This window comes from Alexandromys fortis, unplaced genomic scaffold (assembly GCF_014885135.2).
Source record: "Alexandromys fortis isolate MF-2015 unplaced genomic scaffold, M_Fortis_MF-2015_v1.1 scaffold_16, whole genome shotgun sequence".
Taxonomy (NCBI): Eukaryota; Metazoa; Chordata; class Mammalia; order Rodentia; family Cricetidae; genus Alexandromys; species Alexandromys fortis.
The window spans coordinates 11872872-11894692 of NW_026067893.1; the positions used below are offsets into that span (position 1 = coordinate 11872872).

General features: G+C 43.7%; 1 protein-coding gene and 1 long non-coding RNA gene across 3 annotated transcripts in view; one reads left to right on the plus strand and one right to left on the minus strand.

The window, feature by feature from the left end:
- Cfap58 (cilia and flagella associated protein 58) overlaps positions 1–21821 on the minus strand; it is a 120802-nt gene that overhangs the window by 10387 nt on the left and 88594 nt on the right. For both annotated transcript variants that reach the window (XM_050145021.1, XM_050145016.1), the window contains exons 16-17: positions 4885–5004; positions 2563–2696 (exon numbers count right to left, since the gene is read on the minus strand). In XM_050145021.1, coding sequence (XP_050000978.1) covers positions 2563–2696; positions 4885–5004 — 254 coding nt within the window. The remainder of the gene's footprint in view (positions 1–2562; positions 2697–4884; positions 5005–21821) is intronic.
- On the plus strand, positions 14945–20549 carry LOC126503407 (uncharacterized). Its single transcript, XR_007592283.1, has 3 exons — positions 14945–15161; positions 15385–15500; positions 17898–20549. It is a non-coding gene; the product is annotated as an uncharacterized lncRNA (long non-coding RNA).

A 21821-nucleotide genomic window follows, 5' to 3' on the forward strand; every position in this document is an offset into this window, starting at 1 on the left:
GCTACGTGACCGGAACCACGCGGCCTGCGAGATCCCGTACCCTGCCCCTCATCCCTTACCATATATAAACTGTAACCCGTCCCTAATAAACTGAGGCCTTGACAAAGTTGCTTGGCCTCGTTCTTCTGTCTTAGCTCACTCCCTTCCAGGTAGCGCCCCTCCGAGACCCTGGAATAACTTGATTGCGGGTGGGTTACTAACCCCTAGACTGAGTAGCCCACCCAACGCAATCCACAAATGCTCACAATTTTCATTGACTTAAATTTAAATCAAAGAGTTATTAATTCTATATGGCTGCAGCAGCCACTGAGACGGGCTAAGCCAAGAGGGAGCAGCTCATCCTGCCGTATTGCAGTGAACTATGGAGTGGCCAGGAAGGCCACAGAACATGAGGTTAGGGGCCAGAGAGATGGCTCTGTGTGAAGGGGCTTGCTGCCATGCCTGGTGACCTGAAGGTGACCCCTAGACTTGCATGACAGAAGGAAAGAACTGACTCACAGAAGTTATCCTCTGACCTCCTTACCAACACCATGGTCACATTCACACCACACCCAAACCTCTACACATGCATACACACAATAAACAAACAAATAAATAAATAAATATGACTTTAAAATTGGTTTTTAAAGAGATTTGGTCAAGCCATGAGCTACAGCAAGAAGTCAGTTGGTTCTAGAAAGATGATGAGCCCTTCAGCCAAGCTAACTGTTTGGAACTGTGTAAACTATACCACCAGTCTCAAGTGGAGTGTGTGCACCCTCAGAGACAAATGGGATGATTCTCCTGTCACAGAAAGGAGAATTGGTCAGACTTTTATCTTTGAAACTAAGCATTGTGTTTTACTTATCTCTACAAAATGAGGAGAGCATGCATGCAGACTGCAAATTAAAATATTCTGCAGGTCAATCCGAAATGACTCCAGGGACTTTTTTTCTTTGTTTAAAAAAGCAGAGGACGGATGAATGGGAGGGAAGGAAAGGATTTCAAGACTCTCTTGTTGTCAGAGTGTGAGCTCAAAAGACTAGATGATCTCAGAGCTCAACACCTCGCTCACAAGGAGCCATCCCTGCTGACATTTCAGCAGCACAGCCTCAAGATACCAGAGGTGGTGTGGACATATCTGCTTGCTCACCGTGAGACCTAGTTTAACCCTAGTGTTTCCACTTCTAAACTCCTTTACCTCAATGGTTTCTCTCTTGTGCTCCATCCCTCTCTTTCCTCTTCTCTTCTCTCTTTCTCTTTCTCTTTCTCTCTCTCTTTCTCTGGTTCTGAAACTTCAATGTGACTGAAAACCACCCCGCAAGCTTTAAGTCGCAGATTTCTGAGACTGATCCAGATTCCGGGAAATGGGGCTAGGGAACCTGCATGTTGGATCAGTCTCCCCCACAGAGTCAGATAGTCACAAGACCCACACGGAAGACTGACTTCTTTAAATCATGGTGGTATTTCACTCCACTGAGAAGCTGGCATCTAAATGTGGACCAGGGGAATATTCTGATTTACAAGAAGGGCAGATTTTTACTGGCAAATGAATTTGCATCCAGTTACTTTATATGCTGTTTGCTGCTAGCGGATCGTAGGCAGATGCACTCAAACCATATTTCAGCCTGTCCCCGAGATGTCCGTGCAGATGAAATACCAAGTATGACTTTCAACCCGTAATGGGAGTCATTGTGGAATTAGCTGGATTAGTTTTGGCAAGGCCACACAAACAGACCAAGTTTCAAACTTCCCGACCCAACTGGGCTCCTGCCCTGCTCCCTGGGCAGTGGGAGATGACAATAACAAAGCAAAGGGGACGTTTGCTTCCCAGCATTCGGGCACCCAGAACCCAAAATGTCAAGCTCAGCATTTGTGGAAGAGAAGCTGAGACCAGCACCCCACCACAGATACTCTCTCTAGTAAATTGCCAGCATGGATGATGGAGACAGTCGTGTCTAAAACATAGCATGTGTTCCCAATCACAGCAGTGTGCCTGCGTTATGAGAGACAGCAGCCTCACAGAGCCCAGCCCCCTTCGCAAAAGTGCTTATGGATTTAACTCTGAAGAAGCTTCAGCCTAGAGAAGGCTGGTTACTGAGTCTCATCTGCAGCTATTGCCTGGTTGTTGGCAAAACATGAGGATACTGTGTGACAGGGTAAGCGGTACCCCCTCTTCCACCTGCCCCGTGTTCAATCCATCAGTGAGCAGGGGTTGGTGTATCTCTATTAGATTCCTAAGAAAAGAGAGATCAATGTCAGGTAAGACATCAGTTTCGTTGTGTTATGAACTTTGGTTGTCTGTCCCATGACTCAGTTTACCCTATTGAGATGGGCAGCTCTGAGAAATTCATCAAACATTTTTTTTTTCTTTTGACACGGGGTCTCACTGTGCAGCCCTGGCTGGCCTGGAACTCTCTTTGTGAGTCTAGCCTGGCCTTGGACTCCCAGAAATCAGCCTACCTCTTGCCTCCTAAATGCTAAGATTAAAGCCAGGCGGCACCACTCCCTGCTTCCTCAAATATTTTCTTAAATAATCAGACAGCAGGCATAACACGTTCAGAGCATTTGACTGAGTCTTACTTTTGAATGAGTTCTTTGCGTTTCTGAGCCAGGTATTTCTTCTTCAATGTCACCAATTCATTGCCAAGTCTCTCGATCTCATACTTGTACTCCTGGCTCTGGGATTCATACATATTCAGCTCTGATGACAGAACCTAACGTGGCAAGTGAAACCGTGTTAGCGCAGGAGGTACAGGAGACAGTATCATTTTCTGGAACATCTGCTGTAACCTGCTAACAGTCATCCCAGGCGCTAACGGTGCAGGTCACTGCCCGGGATTAATAATAGTTCAACAGCACGCTTGTACAGGCTCAGGGCCCATACCTGGATATTAATCAGGCCAAGGACTGATAACTCATAATCCAATGACAAACGTAAATGAAACAGCATGCCGTGCTTACAAGGAGGGCTACAGCAACATTCAAATGGATCCAGATGGGCGGTACAAAGTGTTTCAGAGAATATTATGAGTGGAGACAGAAAACTCCCAGATACACCATCTAGGCTAGCTCTTAGCCCTTTAAAATATATTCAAAAGAAAATCCCACTAGGGAGTGAGATTCTGGAGATTACGGTAAGGAGCGAGAGTCTGAGGATTACGGTAGGCGCCCCTCTGAAAGCATATTCTCCACCACTGACCAGGCTTTCATTTTATGTCTATGCCAGGGAGATTGTTCTGCTAAATGTCTGTCATCCTTTTCTTTGCCTTCTCCGGGACTATTCCCAGGCTCACTCTGTAGCTCAGCAGTGGGACACTTTAGCTCTTAGAAGCAGGGAGTTTGGGCCTGAATGTACAATGCAAGATCTTAATACAAAAGAGAGGCTGTAACAAGAAGCCTGACCCCCACTTCTCTCTGTGGCTGGGTTCAGTGAGTGCCAAGGGATATGAGCTGCACTAAGGCAGGGATAGACTCCCCCAAACAGGGCAGAAAGCATAGCTGTACTAAGGTGTGCTCCCTACCAAAATCCAGGCCAAAAAGGCAACCAATTGTTCTAAGGGGCACACACTCATTTTGAAGGTATTCATAAAAGTGAGAGGATCATCCTCCCACTTGTCTGCCTCTGTAGGCTTTCCTCTTAATTGTTGTAAACATGATTTTGGCCATGTTGGCTGCACTGAAGGACCTGTCCCAGTGGTTTGATTCCTAGAAACAGAGACCCTGTGTTGAGACTCCAGGTAATGGCATTGCTCTGTGGGACTTGCTCAGAACATCCTCCATCCCTCTGCTGCAAGGTGCTGCATTTTAGTCTGAGCTGAAGGCGAGGGTTTCCTGGGGTAAGGGACTGCTGGACCATAACGCCCTGTGGGGGCCTTTGAGGACTACCCAGAGCCAACTGTACGGAAGACAAAGGAGGCATATACTTTTCTAATTTATACTCACCCTGAGAAAAGAAGAAGAAAAAAAAATCATTTTGCTTGAAACATTCAATTGTTTCAGGAAATAAAAGAAACCAAAACGATGTGCCTTTCGCAAAATTCAAATCATGTCTCTGGGTACTCATGTGAAATGAACACTCACCATAATCTGAAAATTAATATTCTAATTCGATCGGCTTCACCTCTCTATTTTACTAAAGGATGCAATATTATAATGTCTTGTTTATGAAAATATTAAGCCTACACTAACAGGGTGCCACCTCTTTTATCCCCAGTAGAAGGGACGAATTATCACCCTTGTGGGGCAGGTCGGTGCCAGATGTCAGATGAGCTGCACAGACCGCCACAGATGTGGGGGGGGGGGGGCACAAAAGCTCTCTGGGTTTCTAAAAATAGCGACTGCCTGCTCAGGAGATAAAGTTGAAAATACGGTTCGAAGACGGTCAGCTTTTGGAAAAAACTTTCAAGAGGCCCACAGAATAAGAAAATTCTCCATGTCTCTCTCTGAGCTCAGCTTTTGTGGGACTTGGAAGGGAAAAGTATGCCAACAAAAATTTTCCATAGTTTAATCTCCCTTTCATGACTGTTTATGTGATAAGTGGACATGAGGCAAAGCTCTGGGGACCGGTGGGTGCTTCGCAAACATTTACTGTGGGTGGAAAGGAATACCAAAAAGCTGTTTTGCTGCAGTAATGGGCTTTGGTTTGGCAACAGTGTTTAATGTTCTTTCTGCCATCTGAGCTGTCTGAGCCGTTCTGTGACCTTCCATGTAAACCCTTCCTCCATTACAGAGTCCATCCTTCCTCAGCTCCTTCCTTAGAGCTCGCTCTCCTCCTTCTGGAATGATTAGAGTCTAATGAACTCTGAGAAAAGCTGTGGCATGGTGAGAGCCGGACTCACTGAGCAGCCCGAGGCACCCTCAAGGCAACTGTCCTGCCACCCGAAAGCAGGGACTGCCACTTACTTTCAGCTGCTTGGTCCTCTCCCGCAGCGTGTGCCGGTAGATCTGCAGCTGCTCCGCAGCCTCGGGGCCAGGCTGCCGGGCCAGGACGTGCTTCAGTTCCACGTACAGCTTCTCTTTCTCCTGGGGAGAGAGAGCGGAAGTTAAAGAGCCGGTCCAATGAAGGGGAGGGGCTTTCCCCACACGGCCCGTGGTTCCGGAGCCTTCGAAGCTACTTGGCAGTTGTACGTTCACTCTGGAGCTGTCACACCAGCTCCGGTCACGGACCTAGAATGTGCCCAGCACTTGGGGTCTAGCGACAAGGAACAAGACATGATGAGCACCCTCTCTATCTGGACACAGAGCAGTGCCATAGGGGTCCAGTGACTGCTCTCAGAGCAGGTGGGGAAAGGCTTGGGGAAGAAAATCATTTGAATGTCCTCTCTAAACACTACTAGAGACTTTTTCCTACAAAGAGAGAAGAGACTATTTTTAGGCTGAAATCCCAAGGCGGGATGAGATGTGGCCCTAAGAGTTCATGTGGTCTCAGAAGGAGTTACCTCACAACAGTGAGTCTAGGGGACAAGTCAGGAGGAAGAGAGAAGTGCCCACATCATGGCGAGGCTAAGCTCTATTGGGAAGGGCAAGCACATCTTTCTGGTAGTGAAGAGCCAGGAATGAGCGCGCCTGCTGCTGTCTTCAGAGGGAAAAGAACAGGAGGAGGGATAGCCCCAGGGACTCAGGGAAGACGGAAAACGGGGAAAGCTGAATCTCGCGTTCCTTAGGAGGAAACACAGGTGGAAGTAAAGACAGGTACTCAGGTGGAATCCATGGGCTTTGGTGAGGGATCCAAGTGTGGAAGGCAGAAACCCAGTGACTTTGGAGTCTCTGGTTTCTGCCTGTGCATGGGAGAAGGGAGGTTCATGGTGATGGAGTGAGCAGAGCAAGGCTGGAAGAGAAAGAGATGTCCCAGAGGCTACACTGAGTCTGGACCCTGGGAGCTGCAAATGCAGCCCAGAATCGAGAAGCCAAAGAACCAGCTGGACCAGGGCACCCAGCTCCCTGAGATAACAAGTATACGGGGGTGGGTACAGAACAGAGTGAGAAAAAAGGCTGAAGGGGTACAGCTCAGAACCCCTGAAAACAGCACAAAGCAGATGCCTTAGAAACAGGAGAGATGGCGTGCGAGTCATCAAATGAGATAACGAGAAGAAACCAGACAGCCTCAAACAACCTGAGCCAAACTGAAGTCAGCCCCAGCTCCCCTCACTCAGGCTGTTGCAGAGACATATGGGAATCAAAAATTACACACAGGGAGAGACACCTCAAGAAACATGAGGATGTGGGCAGAGGGGAGAGAAAGAGACGGTTTAAGGGATGGATGGAAAGCCCAGGAAAATGAGGGCAGGCTCATCATAGGACTGGGAGAAAGGATTTCCCAGGGACAAAACGTGCACCAGCTTTTCATAGCTTCTTTCAAACAGTAAACCGTAGGGAGCTCTCACTGGCAGCCTGGTGTTTAATCGCTGGGGATGTTTTCAGATCCCTAAACTCAAGGTGCTAGACTTGAACACAGTGTGCTTCGGTATCGCGCCCCAGTTCTGCACGCACACGTGTATGGAGCGGGGCTAACGGAACACGTGTTAATAAAGAAAGGCTCAGGTGTGCCCATTAGTCCCTGAGCACACAATCTCCTGTAGGTAGTTATGCTAACGGGAAGACCAGGGAAGGTAAGGGTCCTCAAGTTAAGTGAAACATCCAGTCAAATGGAAACTGATTTCTACCTGGAGCTGTTTAACCTCGGTATCGCCGTCCAGTGATCTATTTTTACCAGAGCATGGGAAATCAATTTTTAAAATAGTGAAAATCCATTACCATGACACTGTTACCATTTGGTTTAGGTTTTTCCTTTCCCCTGGCCAAATTTGAGAAATTCTATTATAAAAAAACCTAGCTCGATCTACAGATGAGTGTTTGCGGCTTCAAAATTAGGTGAACGGAATTAAGTGTCTCAATATCCACATATACCAAACAAACAAAATCCGAAAATGACAAAGAAACCCTGAAGCCCGTATTAAGAAAAACGCAGACAAATAGAATTAGAGAGAGGTGATTGTCCTTTGTCATGTGACCCCTCCTGTCACACCTTCCAGTATAGTCTTCTCGTAAATGGATATAGCAAGCAGAGAGACCAGCATCAGGAGGTGAGTTTATTTTCTATAGCCTCTTAACACCTTCTCTGTTGGAAAAATAACACTTCTGACAAGGCTCCAAGATTCAATTTGGAGAGGCTGAGACCTACGCGGAGAGGCCTCTGAAACTGTTTTGTTCATTCCTTTCAGCTCACCCTGCTTTCTTCCAGACACACAGGGGGGCTGAAAAGTAAAGAACCCCACGATGATGAAGAGGAAGCAATCTGGCTCAGGATAGCATGATGTCTCGGCTGAAAAGACCATCGGACTCTAAGGACCATGAACTATTTCCCATGTGTAATATTTTTCAATTACCCGTGCCCGGCTGGGAGTCAAGGCACAGAGAAGGAAGTCTGGAAGGAAGCAAATGCCGTTACCTCACTGCAGAGGAGGAAATGTCAAAGTCAATGGGGACTAATAATGTCTGAAGTCCCTCCCCAAGGGTATAGCCATGCTACCCAAGAATCACCTTCACTGTGATTCAGGGGACTTAAAGACACACTATTGCGTGGGGGCAGGGAACGGGGACCAAACGAAGCTACAAAATTCCAGAAGACTATTCAATGACATCAATAAAAGAATCAAGCTGGAGGTAATTCAGGTCCAAAGCCAGCACAGAGTAAAGGCGTTAGGGAGAAGATGACTCAAGCCCTCCATCCCCTCTCCTGCACTGTCTGAGTCGCCCTGCCTACGTACCCACCTTCTGACGCAGAGTGAATGACGCTTAATCCCGCCACATCCAGTTTTGTTTCTTAAAGTTCTAGAATGAATCCTAATTGATTTGTCCTAAAGAGTAGCTGAGCGTGAGATGATGGAAAGATGGCTCAGCGGTTAAGAGCTCCTCTGGAGGAGGGCCCAGGTTCAGCACTCACGTGACTGCTTACAACCAATCAGTCCCAGGGAATCCAGAGACGCCTTCTGGGCTCTACTGGTATGGGCCATACACACAGGGCACCTACAAACATACTGGCAAAACAGTCATACACACAGTATAAAAATAAATCTTAAAAGAAGGAAAAGAAAAGCAGCTGAACTAAACAGAGAGGGGCCTGCAGGTGTAGAGAGAAGTGAAGGAGTCTCCAGTAAAACCAACTATTCAAACCCTGAGTTCTGAGAATTGGATCACCCATGCTGAGTGGACGCTTCTGTGTGTCTGTGGTAGGTGGAAGCGAGGCCAAAGGCCACTCTGGTGCTGACACACCGGGGAGCGGGAAGAGTGTGACCGTGGAGAACGACGGTGGGAAGGCATTGGCTGCCGGTTCTCGGTGTATGTGGATTTGGGTCTATACTTACGGAGGAAAACCTGACTGGTGACACCGAGTGACACCTGGGCCTCATTACCATTCCAGCCATGTATATCATACAAATTTGTATTTGGGCAGAACGTGCTGGTAATTTAGATAAATATGGGGGATTTGATGGATTGACAGTCTTAAGCACGATTGTCTTCCAATTTATTTCTCTCCTAACCCTCTACAAGGTCCAACCAAGCTCTTCAAACATTGTGCAATGGTGTGTATAATAACCCCATTTAGAGACAAAGCATGCAATTCTATTATAAAGAAAATCTATCTTATGCAACAGAGACTCATTAACTGTCCGATGTGTATTGTCTCCATAAGCCAGCAGCAGCAGAACCAGCTGTCTCATAATACATAGCCTGTCCCTCTTCATTAAGCCACATCCATTTCTCTTTAAACCTAGTCAATTAATTTGTCACTTGGTTAGCAGCTCCATATGTCAATGAAACATCATAAGAAAAATCATAAATACGTTATTTCCTCACCAACAAATGGTTGCACCTTTAGGTTTCTGTTTCTTGTTTATTCAGGGTTTTTATAGTGTGTATCAACATTACTTGGCAGCAAGCTTTAGTCTTTAAGTTATTTTATGAACAGCCATACTAGAATAAAGCAAGATTCTTCATACTAAAAAACTGGCTTTCTCTTTGACTGAGCATATCTTGAGACTAACTACACTGTGTCCATGCTAAAACTGACATTCTCTTCCCTGGTACTCCATCCCCTCTGTGGGCGAGGTCACTGGGCATGACTGTAGACTCTCTGGTTGGGAGAGGCTCCACCAAGTTACAGCGGACAGCTGCACAGTAGACTGTCTGGATCTGCTAGGCGCAGTGTTAAGAAATAAGAGAGACTGGGGAGATGGCTTAGCAGTTCCCAGAGCAGATGTGGTGGCCCATCTGTAATTCCAGCCCTGGGAAAGCTGACCCAGGAAGTCCTGAATGAGACGGCTAGCTAGACTATCATGAAGGGGTTCTGGTTCAACTGACAGACCCCGCCTTAACGAAGAAAGTGGAGAGCAACCTAGGAAGGTCTCCCACTTCAGCCATTTCATGTCCAGATATGCCCACATACACTGTGCACACATGTGCTCCCATATACATTCAAACATGCATACACACAGAAGAACACACACTACATACACACAATGAAAAAGAAAAGAATTGAAAAAGAATTTAACTATACTACTAACTTCAAAAAATGCTGCCATCACTTGGCGAACTGGAAACTCTAGAAAACAATCACTTCAGACCTGGGGTGTTTGTAATTTACCTGACAATAAGTTAAAAATCTCCTAATTAGTGAGTGTTAATAAGAGCGAGTGCTGTAGTCGCAATGATTCAGACGCATAAGAGGTTGAGTTGCCTCCCCAGCCACGGTTTTATAATCACTGTTTATATTCTCTGTCCTTTGCATCTTTGGCTGGAAACAGAAGGTAGTTCACGGTCACCATGTACCTCAGTGCCTCTTCTTCCTCGGCTCGTCTACTCGAAGCCATAATCGGCTGAGAGGAACTAATTTATTCTGTTCTCATCCAAGTCTGCGCTTGGCAAATGCAAGTGCTTGATTCTGCTCACCCTGGAATCATCCGTTTGCCTGGGCAAGAGTCAGGGATATCTGCCACTCCCACCTCAGTGAACTAGCAGACACGTAAGAAGCAGGCAGCTTTCCTCTTGGCTAGAGATGCGCACTGATCTGCCCCACCAGGGCGAAACCCACCCACGTGGATGCCTCCAAGGACAGATGTGTGTGGCTCCTCTTTAATCTAGGCTTACCTGGAAGATTGAAAACACAGTCAATTAAGAAATAAAAATTCTTCAACCACTGCTTCTAAAAATGCCTCTTTCACGGAATATACAGAACAGAAATGCTGACTTCCTGAACCCTAGCGGGCATCATTTATGGTCCTAACTCCCACACTTAAACTTTGTGAGCCTGAGGTCAGAAGCGGGAGAGAGTTCTCCGTCCTTCGCACCTACTCTTGTGTTCCACTCATTTTGGGTGCTCAGAAGTCTTGCCGACTGCAATTATGGTGACGCCTCTATGCACCCCATAGCTTACAGGATTCTTCAGCTGAATTCTTCTTGAACTACCCTAGACCTCTAGATAACATCTTCCACTGGGCAGCGCTTGCACCCTGCATTCTGGGGCTACGAGGCTCGGCATTGTGAAGTCAACTTTTCCATGGTGTCTATTTGTGCATAGCTCGGAAAATTACTTGATGTGCAACCTTGATCTCCTCATTAAATGCTTCTAGAGGTTTCTAACGGTCCTGTTTCAGACACATTTTTGAAATTCATATGACTTGTAAATGTATTCGAATTAGCTGGCTCTGACAACCCTAGCTGAATGTGCATGGGCACGCTGATTGTGTCCATATGGACGTGCAAGGGTTAGTCTCAAGCTGCCTTCCTCGATTAAGTAATGTGTTGACTCTTTAACCGTGTTCTTAAACACAGAAATCCTCATCACACATGACTCCTTTCCAGAATTAAAAGAAAAAGTACTCTTTTCTTTCTTCCTTTCTTTCTTTCTTTCTTTTTTCTTCCTCTTGGCTTAAAATGTAGTTTTCTTGACTTTAGTTCTTTTTCCATACCCCTCACATGCATCCACAATTCTTAATAAGGTACAAAGCTAGATTTAATTTTTAAGCAAATTACATGACACCCCCTCCCCGCGCCAAGAAGGCGAGTCCAGAACACTGCCAAATGTATCTGAGGATGCCTGTTAACATTAGTAGGAAAATGAATTAGAAGCTCTGTAAACATATTACATTTCTGCATGGCTTTAGAAAAGGAAAAATAATGGCTAGTGTCTCGAGACTTTCTTGTTTCTTGGCTTTATAAGGAAAAGGTCAGCAAAAGTGAGCCTTGGGCCCATCTTGTTTATGATGTCATGAAGTGGCAAGGCCCCCTGGAGGAGGTACGAGATGCTAGAATTGGGGATGAAACAGAATTACGTAGCTTCGCTCCCTGTAAGCAGAAAACCAGTCACTACATCATGGGTCTCGGCTTTGGATGTGGATGGTTCCGTGTCCTGAGGCACTTGAGAAGTTTGCATGTTCTGCCTTTCACCGCCTTTATAACAATGAGGACAATGTTTCTGATAAAACCAACACAAACTTTCAAGAAGGATCTTTTTGTAAGGGATTTTATTTACAAAATACAAACAAATGTTTGTGAACCTCTGCACAGGGTAGTTAATCTCCTAGATCAGGTTGCTCTTTGTTAGCTGAGGCTGTTTGCCCTAGTCACCTTTGAACCCTCACTTAGCAATTGCTGTGAGAAATTTGCTATTGAAACACAGCAGTGTTAACTTTTCTTAAAACCACTAAGGAAACACATCCAGAGAGATCCAAGGCAAGTAAGTATTTATCTATGCAAGATTCACACCGAGGTAGAAAAGTCTGAAACTGAAGTTTACCAACCAGTAAAGGAAAAGCAAACAGCTCATTATAAAGATTAAGATATCCCAGGTCCCCAAAGACATGGACAGTTTTGGCAGCCAAGGTAACATCTAGTTGGTGAGCCACAGGAGAGACACCAGGTATGTCTTGTATATTAGTAACCATAATAACAGAAGTAATCAGAATATTTACATTTATGGGCCAGAAAACACCTTTGCTGTAAAAAAGAAAAAATGAATAGATAAAGCCCTTTGAAGTCAGGCCATTTGAAATGTGTCCATTGCCATCCAGTGGATTAAATTTCTAAAATGTACCCAAATGCTATGTAGGAAAGTTAGGCATTATTGAGGCTCTTGTTCAACTGATGACATCCAGGCTCCTCACCCTCCATAAATGGTGCCCATAGGTCATTATCTTCATAAAACATTTCTGTTTGTTTGCTGCTTGCTTGTTTTTTTGATGGTGATATCTCACATGGTGCCTCCTCTCAGGAATTTTCTTTCTATAAAGCTTGGCATTGAGAAGAAAATTACTGGGTCCCAATAATCACAGCCAGACCATCAGGTTCCAAACACAAAGTAATAAAAACGGGGGGGATCAAAAAGGATTCATGGATGAGGGCCAGGTCACCAGGAAGATGAGAACAGTTTGGTCCCAAGCCCAATAGTTCTGTCTTTCATGGGGGAAACATTTTGGCAGACTCATCTCATGTTGTGGTTGTTCTTGCTTGTCTGAAAATTTTATACATTCAGGTTGCCACTGACAATTGATAACAGTTGGGAGAAAAAGACTCAGTCTTCTTAGGGATGTGGTCCCAGCCCATGCATCAGTAGGCCCCACACCAATGAATAAACGGGTCACACTGAGTGGACGCCATGGTTTTGTTTTGTTTTGTTTTGCTCTTTTAAGCATATAAAGTTGGGAAGGAAAGATGGCTGGGGGGACAAGGGAAAAGTTGAAAGAAAGTGGAGTGTGTTTGAACATGTGGAATGTATTTTAATTCAGTTTAATTGACCATTCAAAAGATTTCCCCTGGGGGTTGTAGAGATGGCCCTGTGATTAAGAGCACTTGCTTTTCCAGAGGACACAAATCTGGACCGCAGCAGCAGAGAAAGATGGTTCGCAACTGATTTGTAAATCCATTTCTAGAATATCCAAACCCTCTCTGGCCTCCAAAGGTACACTGCCCTCCCATGCACACACACACACGTAAGATACACAGTGGAAGGGGGGGGGCGTCATTCTTTTTTAAAGGGATGAAACAGGTATTTGAAGTTATGCCCTGAAACAGTCTCCTGGGTGGGATTCAGCACCCAGAGACAAGCAGCAGCTAAAGGGGGAAAGAACGTGATTGAAACACCCCCTTTTGCTCTTGTGAGTTTGTTTGTTCTAGCTCCACAGAGTAAACTGGCATGTTGACACTTGAAGGCAAGCACCTGCTAGTGAACGGCACCTTGGTCCTCTTTTTACTTTGAGAGCTGACCCTCTAATGTGCCCAGGCAGGCCTTAAACTCCAGATCTAACTGCCTTAGCTACCTAAGCAGCTGGGATTCAGGTCTGTGCCACTATTCCTAGGCTTAAAAGGTAATTTTTGAGCTAGGCAGTGGTGGTACACACCTTTACTCCCAGCACTTGGAAGGCAGAGGCAGTCAGATCTCTGAGTTCGAGGCCAGCCTGGTCTACAGTGTGAGTTCTAGGACAGTCAGGGCTACACTGTAGTAGGATGAGCAGGCTGCGTCCCAATGCCCAGCTAGCTTAACCCCCAAAATAACCACACAGAAATTGAATTAATTAAATCACTACCTGGCCTATTAGCTCTAATTTCTTATTGGCCAATTCTTACACCTTAATTCAACCCATTTCTACCAATCTGTGTAACACCACAAGGTCATGCCTTACCGGGAAAGATTCTAGCCAGCATCTCAGGCAGGAGCTTCATGGCATTTGCCACCTGCCCTTCTTCCTCCCAGAATTCAGTTCTCTTTTCCATGCCTACCTAAGCTCTTCCCTACCAAAAGGCCAAGGCAATTTCTTTATTCAACCAATGAAAGCAACACAAATATAGAAGGACCTCCTATACCACTACACAGAGGAATCCTTTCTCAAAAAAAAAAAAAACAATAAGAAGAATTTTTGATGCAGTTTGGTTTTCCTGCAAAATTGAACTAAAATTTATTTTAAAACTGTCTCATAACAGAATTTATAATGTAACTATAGCAATGTATGACTTGGAACAAATAATTAAGACAATTACTAATCATCATAATAATCAACGAATTGTGAACTTATGAGATTTGTGTTATTTAAAGCTATTTGATATTTGTAGCAATTTCCAGTGAATCTACAGATAACTAATATGGACATTTTCACTCTTATCCTAAAATAGTATCTTAATATGGTTGTAGACTTCATTTCCCCAAGTAGAAAACAATGTTGAACTTTTTTTCCAAGCTTATTCCCTATTTTTGTTTCTTCTTCTACTTACAGTACTAGGCAGGAGGATTGTGGGTGTCTGAGGACAGGCAGGTGACTCTGTCCTCCATGACAGGCAGTAGGAAGCCATTGAGAAGCGGCTATCCCTCTTTTCCTGCAGAGTAGCTTTCTCCACTGATCTGTTGTTGCGGGAGGTCCTTCCACCCCTCCAACCAATAGCTGCTGTGATACCAGCCCATTGGGGTGTGGTCTCTCTCCCTTTAAAAAAGCGGCTATTTCCTCTGCTCGCTCTCTTCACTTCCTGCTCCGCCGGAGACTAGACTCCCTTCCTGGTTGTGCAGATGGCTGTTGTCTGGGACGGTGATCTGTAAGTTTTCCCCTTTAAATAAATAACACCCTATTAATCATAACTCCAAACTGGTGTGGCCTTGTTCGTGACTTACGCCTTCAATCTGTAATTGTTTATACATGCTGGAGAGATAAATTTTGTGCCTTAACTTTCTTTATGATTTCCTGGAGGAACAGACGGCCTTAATTTTAGTATAGTAAGATTTAGCTATAATTTCTTTTATGGTTAATGCTTTTCGTGTTTCATTTAAGTACTCTGGCCGAGTGTTTTTAAAAAGATTTCTTTCAGTAGAAATATTCAAAGGCTTCATTAATTCCTTGCAAATCTCTTTCCAGCTCCTAGATCTTTAGCGTTATCTCCATCTGCACTCACGCTTGGTTAATTGGTTCTCTTCCAGATTCTGGTTTGTCATTGACTTTGAGTGTGATTCCAACATTTTCCTGGTGACACCTATGTTGGCATCACGGCACATGCCATCTAGTGTGAAGATTATAATTTCGCCTTCAGCTGCTTCGCATTGTGTTTTCACTGAACTGTCGGGCTGCACTGTGAGGGGATAATTCCACTGAATGACCGATACCAGTGTTGTCCACACGGGTCACTGATGCTGGTAGAAACAGGTGAGCAGGGACAGGCTAACAGGAAGCTTGTTCGTGACGGTAAGCCATGGCATACTCAACTCCCTGAACAATATCGCGGCTTAGAAAAACTGGACAAAGAATACTGGGGGTGGGGAGGTAAGAGAAGCCAATCCACCCCTCACACAGAACCTGCATTAGAGACACGCCAGGCACAGTGTACACTCGGCGTGTGTTATTTCAACAACTGGGCATTGTGTTCCAGATGAGGAGGGCGAAGCTAGGAATGGTGGTGCCTTTCCAAGTGCAACTCCTGAGCAGCAGAGACAAGCTTTGGAACTGACTGGCTCCAAACAGAGTGGCAAAGATTGGGATGAAAATGTATGTATATTTTCCTTGTTCTCAGCCACTACATGAAAAAGGGGAACAATTCAAAGCAAGGCACAGGAGTGAAAATGTGAGGATTTAAGAGAGTCCAGGAAACAGTCCAAGGTGGCTTGAGCCAGTGGGTGTGCGAGAAGGGTTATAGCAGCTTACTAGACTAGAGAGGAGGGTCACATGTGTCTCTAAGGACACAAGGTGAGTCTATCTTTAATTCTTGTAGTAGGAAGCTATAGAGGTTTCTTGGTGATAATTATCCTTATATTAATAGCATGATATATTATTTCTATACTGCTCTGATGAGTTATTTATATCATGAAACATATAAGTCAGGGCATTTCAAAGACTGAGATTAAAATGCACAAGCATGTAGATGGTCTAGTATTTTCTTCTAACACAGAGTGGGTTGTCTCAGGTGCTCTTAGATTGCAGAGAGGATCTGAAAGAAGACAATGCCCAATGAGAACAGGGAGGTCAAAGCAAAGACTGGAGACAGATGTACAAGCACGTATAAACAGACTGAGGCGGTCAGCAACTGGCTGGAGCAGAGGGAGAATGGAGGAGTCAGAGTGGTTCTTGTATCTCAAGCTATGGAGCTTAGAAAAGCTGCCACCCCATAAATGTTCAGAGCAGGTCAGGGAGAAGGCAGTGCCAAGCAGAAGAGGACGTCCGAACTGAAAGAATCAATAGGACATCCTCATAACGTGCAAGTACCAAGGAATCTGAGCCCAGGATGTGGAAGTGTCTAGAGAAATCATCTTGACTTTCACCCTCCTGATGTCTTAGCAGGGAATGGGACCTTTGAGAGTAAAGGCAGCATTTGAGAAAATGACCGGGACAATGGTTACCACTGGCCAACAGGACAGGAAGGAACAAACAAGCAAAGGAATGAGAAAGAAGAGTTAGATGGGGGAAGAGAATCGTCCAACTTCTGACACAAGAAAAAGAGGAAGGCACATGTAAAAGGAGTGGATAGCATCAAATTCAGTAAGGCTTGGGGGACTAAAAAGCAGATGCATCCCATTTATTCAAGCATGCACTAACTCCTCCATTCATTTGCACTCTTCTACACACACACACACAGGCGCACGCGTACACACACACACACACACACACACACTTGTGCTGCCCCAGGCACAGGGCTACACCAGTATTAACATCTTTGCAGCCATAGCTACCCTCTAAGTTACTGGCTATTATTTATTAAACAGCTGCTACACACCAGCCCCATCTTTTCCCTTTTACAAATGATACCCATCCCTTTTAATGATTCTGCAGTTCACTAGTCTCACCTTATTGATAAGGAGATGTGACCCGAACAAGATCACTCTTCCCAGAGCTGTGAGAAAAGCCCAGTTCCCAGAGACCATATTCCTTCTGTGATTTAAGTCTAATGGTGGAGAAGACAAATGACTCCAGGGTATTCTGAGATAAGGCAAGTTCTGGATAATAACAAACAGAGAAGGGACATCTCTGAAGAGAAAAGGTCCCTGGCATTCCATCACCCATAATACTCCATCACTTTCTGAGAGTACAAGGGATTCCACTTCCAAGGTCCCCTGGCTAGGATCACTCATCCTTTTCTCCTGAATCAATCTCTCTAAAGCTTGTTTCTCAGTGAGTTGTACAGGAGCGATATAAACCAGGCTACAAATGTGTTGTTGGGTTTCCAGAGAGAGACAATCAGGAGATAGCTTTAACTAAAACTGGGAATCTTTGGTCCTAAAAGAAGTTCGTTCCTCTGGCCCAGTCTAACGTCTCTAAATTAGAAGTATACCTTCCGACTTCTACACCCTCCGCTCTAAAGACTGGAGTCAAGAGTTATTCCAGGCAGTAAACTCCAACCCCTCTCTCTAAGATGCACCTGACGGAGGAAACGCAATGGAAATTCTAGAACCATAGTTAATTTGACCTAGGATATTAGTGATCCCCTGGGGATTAATAAAAGAGAAGCTGATGTCAAATAGTAATTATGACACTAGCCAAGCATTAGTGAGCATATGTCAGAAGCTCAGGAGAAACCACTTTCCACAAATTATCCCTGTGACCCTCTCACATCTATTTCTCTTTGTAATTGAAAAAACAGGGACTCACTGAGGCTAAGTCGTGTGTTTAAGACTGCTATAGAGATCAATACTTTGCAATGGTACAGATCTTGGTTTATTGATACAAATGTAAGATCAATTTTGTTATATATATATATATAGATATAGATATTTCTGCTCTTGAGTAAGGTATTGTGCTTGTGCAGCTCATTTAAAAAATGTAATGTATAATTAAGAGATACAGGTTAATAGATAGTCATCTATAATAGTCAAGTTTGTAGTCATGTTAGTTAGATTTTCTAGATATATAGAGATATATTTCATTTAGATAGGTGTTCTTTAAATCTTTCAGAGATCTTCAGAATATGACATTTACAATGAGGTACATTTGCTCCTGGCAGCACCAAATACTTCAAGAGGAAGAAAGGTATCAGAAAGGCTCCTTACAGAGTTTGTTAGCCATTTAGGCAAGAAACTGCTCTTGCCTGAACTGTTTGATGTTATGCTGTGTGAACTGGACGTGCAGTACCCACAGAGAGATGACTGCTGAACTTGCCTAAAGGTGAGATGGTCCTTCAGGGTTTCTGCTTCATGGAAAAGTCTGCAAGACATTCTGCAGGACACAGAAGAAAGTGACTGACAAACTGCCAATATAGGCAGAACTGTCTTTTAAATTTCCTGCTTCATGGAAAAGTCTGCCAGATACAATGGGCCTGTAGTCTGAAGATGGGTGCCCACAACGTTACAGAAGAACTTTGGGTGATTGTACAGGAAGCCAGATGTCTGTCAATTCTAGAGTGTTGGAAGTTGCTTACAGTGCACTTCCTGTTTACTTAAGTAATATTATATCCTTCTAGATTCGTTGATGGAGTTGAAAAATAGATAGTTATAGTTTTCCTTAGTTATGATAAAAGATAAAGTAGATATAAATATTGTAACTATAATTCTTGCTTGATAACTGCTTTGTTATATGTAATTTTACTATGTTAAAATTTAAATCTTCCTCTTTATTTAAACAGAAAAGGGGAAATAACGTGGGAAGTCCTACTGTATATGTGTTACTTTTATTGATTAATGAATAAAGAAGCTGCTTTCAGCTAGTGGCTTAACAGAATGGAGCTAGGTGGGAAAACTAAACTGAATGTTGGAAGAAAGAAGGTGGAGTCAGAGACATTATGGAGGGGAAAGATGCGAGCTGCCCACTGGAACCTTGCCAGTAAGCCACAGTCACGTGGTGATACACAGATTAATAGAAATGGGCTAACCAAAGATATAAGAGCTAACTAGCAATACACTTAAGTGATTGGCCAAGTAGTGATTTAAATAATATAGTTTCTGTGTGATTATTTCTAGTCAGGATGCTCTGGAAATAAACAAGTGGCCTCCTACAACACAAGACTGCACACCTTTAAAGTACAAAGGGAAGATTTGGTTTGGAGCAGAAGGGTTATTGGAAGTTGAACCCAGGGCACACTTGCTAGATAGGTAGTCTATTGTTGAGCTACAACATCAAATTCTTTTTTTTAATTATTACCTATTTTGAGCTAGGGCCTCATTCAATTGATCCTGGAGCTTACTTTATAACATAAGCAAGCCTTGAGCCTGTCATCCTCCCACCTCAACCTCGCGAGTAGCTGGGATTACCAGCCTGTAGCAGCAAGTCCAACTTTGCTTTGTGATTTTTGCCCCTTTTATATTTCTTAGGCCTCTTCCTCCTTCTAGAGAGAAGCTCATTTATCATATAAGGACACTTACCCAGGAATACCCACCCACAACTTTTACAATCCCGAAAACTGAAAAGAAAATGTACTAAACTAAACCACATCACTTGAAAGGATGGATATCATAGAGATATACAATGGAATTATCTACAGCTTGAAGTGTATCCACATAGATCGCAGAAATATAATGTGGAAAGGGTATAAAAAGAAATGAATAATAATGTGTGTCATATAATACCACGTGCAGATGTAAATGTAAAATACATCAAGGAGCTCTATCTATTGCTGGTAGGTACATCCATTTGCAGTAAAAGTTCCAAAATATATGGAAGGATCACACATCAAATTCATGATGGTCGTTGTCTGCAGGAAAGGCAGGGAAATGAGGTTTTGAAAGGGAGTAAAAGAAGTCTTCACTTAATTTTGAAAATCTATCTATCTTTTAAAATCAGAAGCAAACATGACACAATGCTATCAATTTTCACTTGAGGCCAGCCCTGGGGGCTCATACCTTTAATCTCAGCACTCAAGAAACAGAGACAGGGAGATCTCTGTGAGTCTGAGGCCAGCCTGGTCTACTTAGAGAGTTCTTGGCCAGCTAGAACTATAGAATGAGACCCTGTTTCAATAAAACAAAATTAGGTAAAAAAAATTTTAGGGTGCCTGCTGAGATGGCTTAATGTTAAGTGAGCTTACTGTTTGGCAAATGATCTGAGTTAGTTCTTCATACCCCAAAAGTAAGTCATGAGTACTTGGAACTCTAGCTCCAGAAAGAACCCATGTGGTGGCCTCAAAATGCAACTGCATTCACATGCACACACCCACATGCAGTCACACACATGCACATAATTTAAAATAATCCTTTTTTAAATCTACTATTTGACATGGATAGAGGGTATATGTATTACTTTTTTCTATATTGAATTGTATTCTGACTTAAAATACACACACACATACTTTCTCCAACTCCAATATTACATACAAATTCATTATGTGTTATTCTAAACTTTTGTGATATTTCTTAAAATTCTGTTTTGTATCCAGAAGGAACCCAGCCTAACATTTTCAAAAATAAGTTGCTAACACTGTCTATCATTCTGTGTTTCCTTATCATACTATAGTTATTGGCTTACACCCTTTTCTCCTCCGTGAGATACTGTCAGACAATAGTCTTGTACACTGTAAAGATTTGTCACTTGTATTGATTTAATAAAACACTGATTGGCCAATAGACAAACAGGAAGTATAGGCAGGGTGACCAAAATAGAAGAATTCTGAGAAGAGGAAAGGCTCAGTCTACAGTCATCACCCAGATGCAGAGGAAGCAGATGAGAATGCCTCCCTAATAAAGGTACCAAGCTACATGACTAACACAGACAAGAATTAAGGGTTAATATAAGATGTAATAGTTAATAAGAAGCCTGAGCTAAAAGGCCAACCAGTTTATAAGTAATGTAGGCTTCTTTATATTTCTTTGGGACTGAATGGCTATGAAACTAGGTGGGACAGAAACCTCTGTCAGCAATAGGATTTGCTCACGTCATAGTTAAGGACCATTTCTTTACCTTTTGTATCAAACAATAAACATAAGACTTCATTCCTGATGTTTGTTAAATAAGTGAATGTATAAAGGGAAGGGAAGGGATGGTTGGATGAATGGATGGATGGATGGATGGATGGATGGATGGACGGAATGGTGGGTAGATGGATGGGTGAATGTGCGGCAGGGTGGATAGATGAATAAATCCATGAATGGGTGGGTAGGTAGATGAATAGGTGGATGGATGGATGGATGGATGGATGGATGGATGGATGGATGGTATAGTGGGTGGGTGGATGGGTGAATGGGTGGCAGAGTAAATAGATGAATAAATCCATGGATGGGTAGGTAGGTAGATGAATAGGTGGGTGGGTGGATGGATGGATGGATGGATGGATGGTATATTAGTTTCTTATTGCTATGAAATACCCTGATAAAAGCAATTTAAGAGAGAAAGCATGCAATATGTTTCAAAGTTCCCAATTAAAGTCCATCACAGAAGGAATGTCACCATGGCAGGAGCTTGGATGAGCTGGTCACAACTTTTTCTGCTTAATTTTTGTCAAAGGGACACAAACTGAGTCACTTACGAAGAGGGAACTTCAGCTGACATATGATAACCCCACTGGCATGACTCAGAGGCCTATCCTCCATGTAATTCTAGATGCTATTGAGTTGACAAGTAGCAGTAGCCATCACAGATGGATGGATGGATGGATGGATGGATGGATGGATGGACGGACGGACGGACGGATGACTCAGATACATGCTAAACAACTCTCTACCTATCCTATGAAGACCCTCATTCAGATTACATCAAACAATCTCAGGAAATCAGAAAGAGCTTACAGCCAAGGTAATGCCTAATTAATGTCCATAAAACAGAACCATGCTAGTTAGTAGGATGGCCACTTGTGACTGTCTAGCACTTGAATTGTATATAGTCTGAACTGATATTCACTGTAAATCTTAATATACATCAGCTACTACCTACTTTCTGCTCTGTTGCTATGGT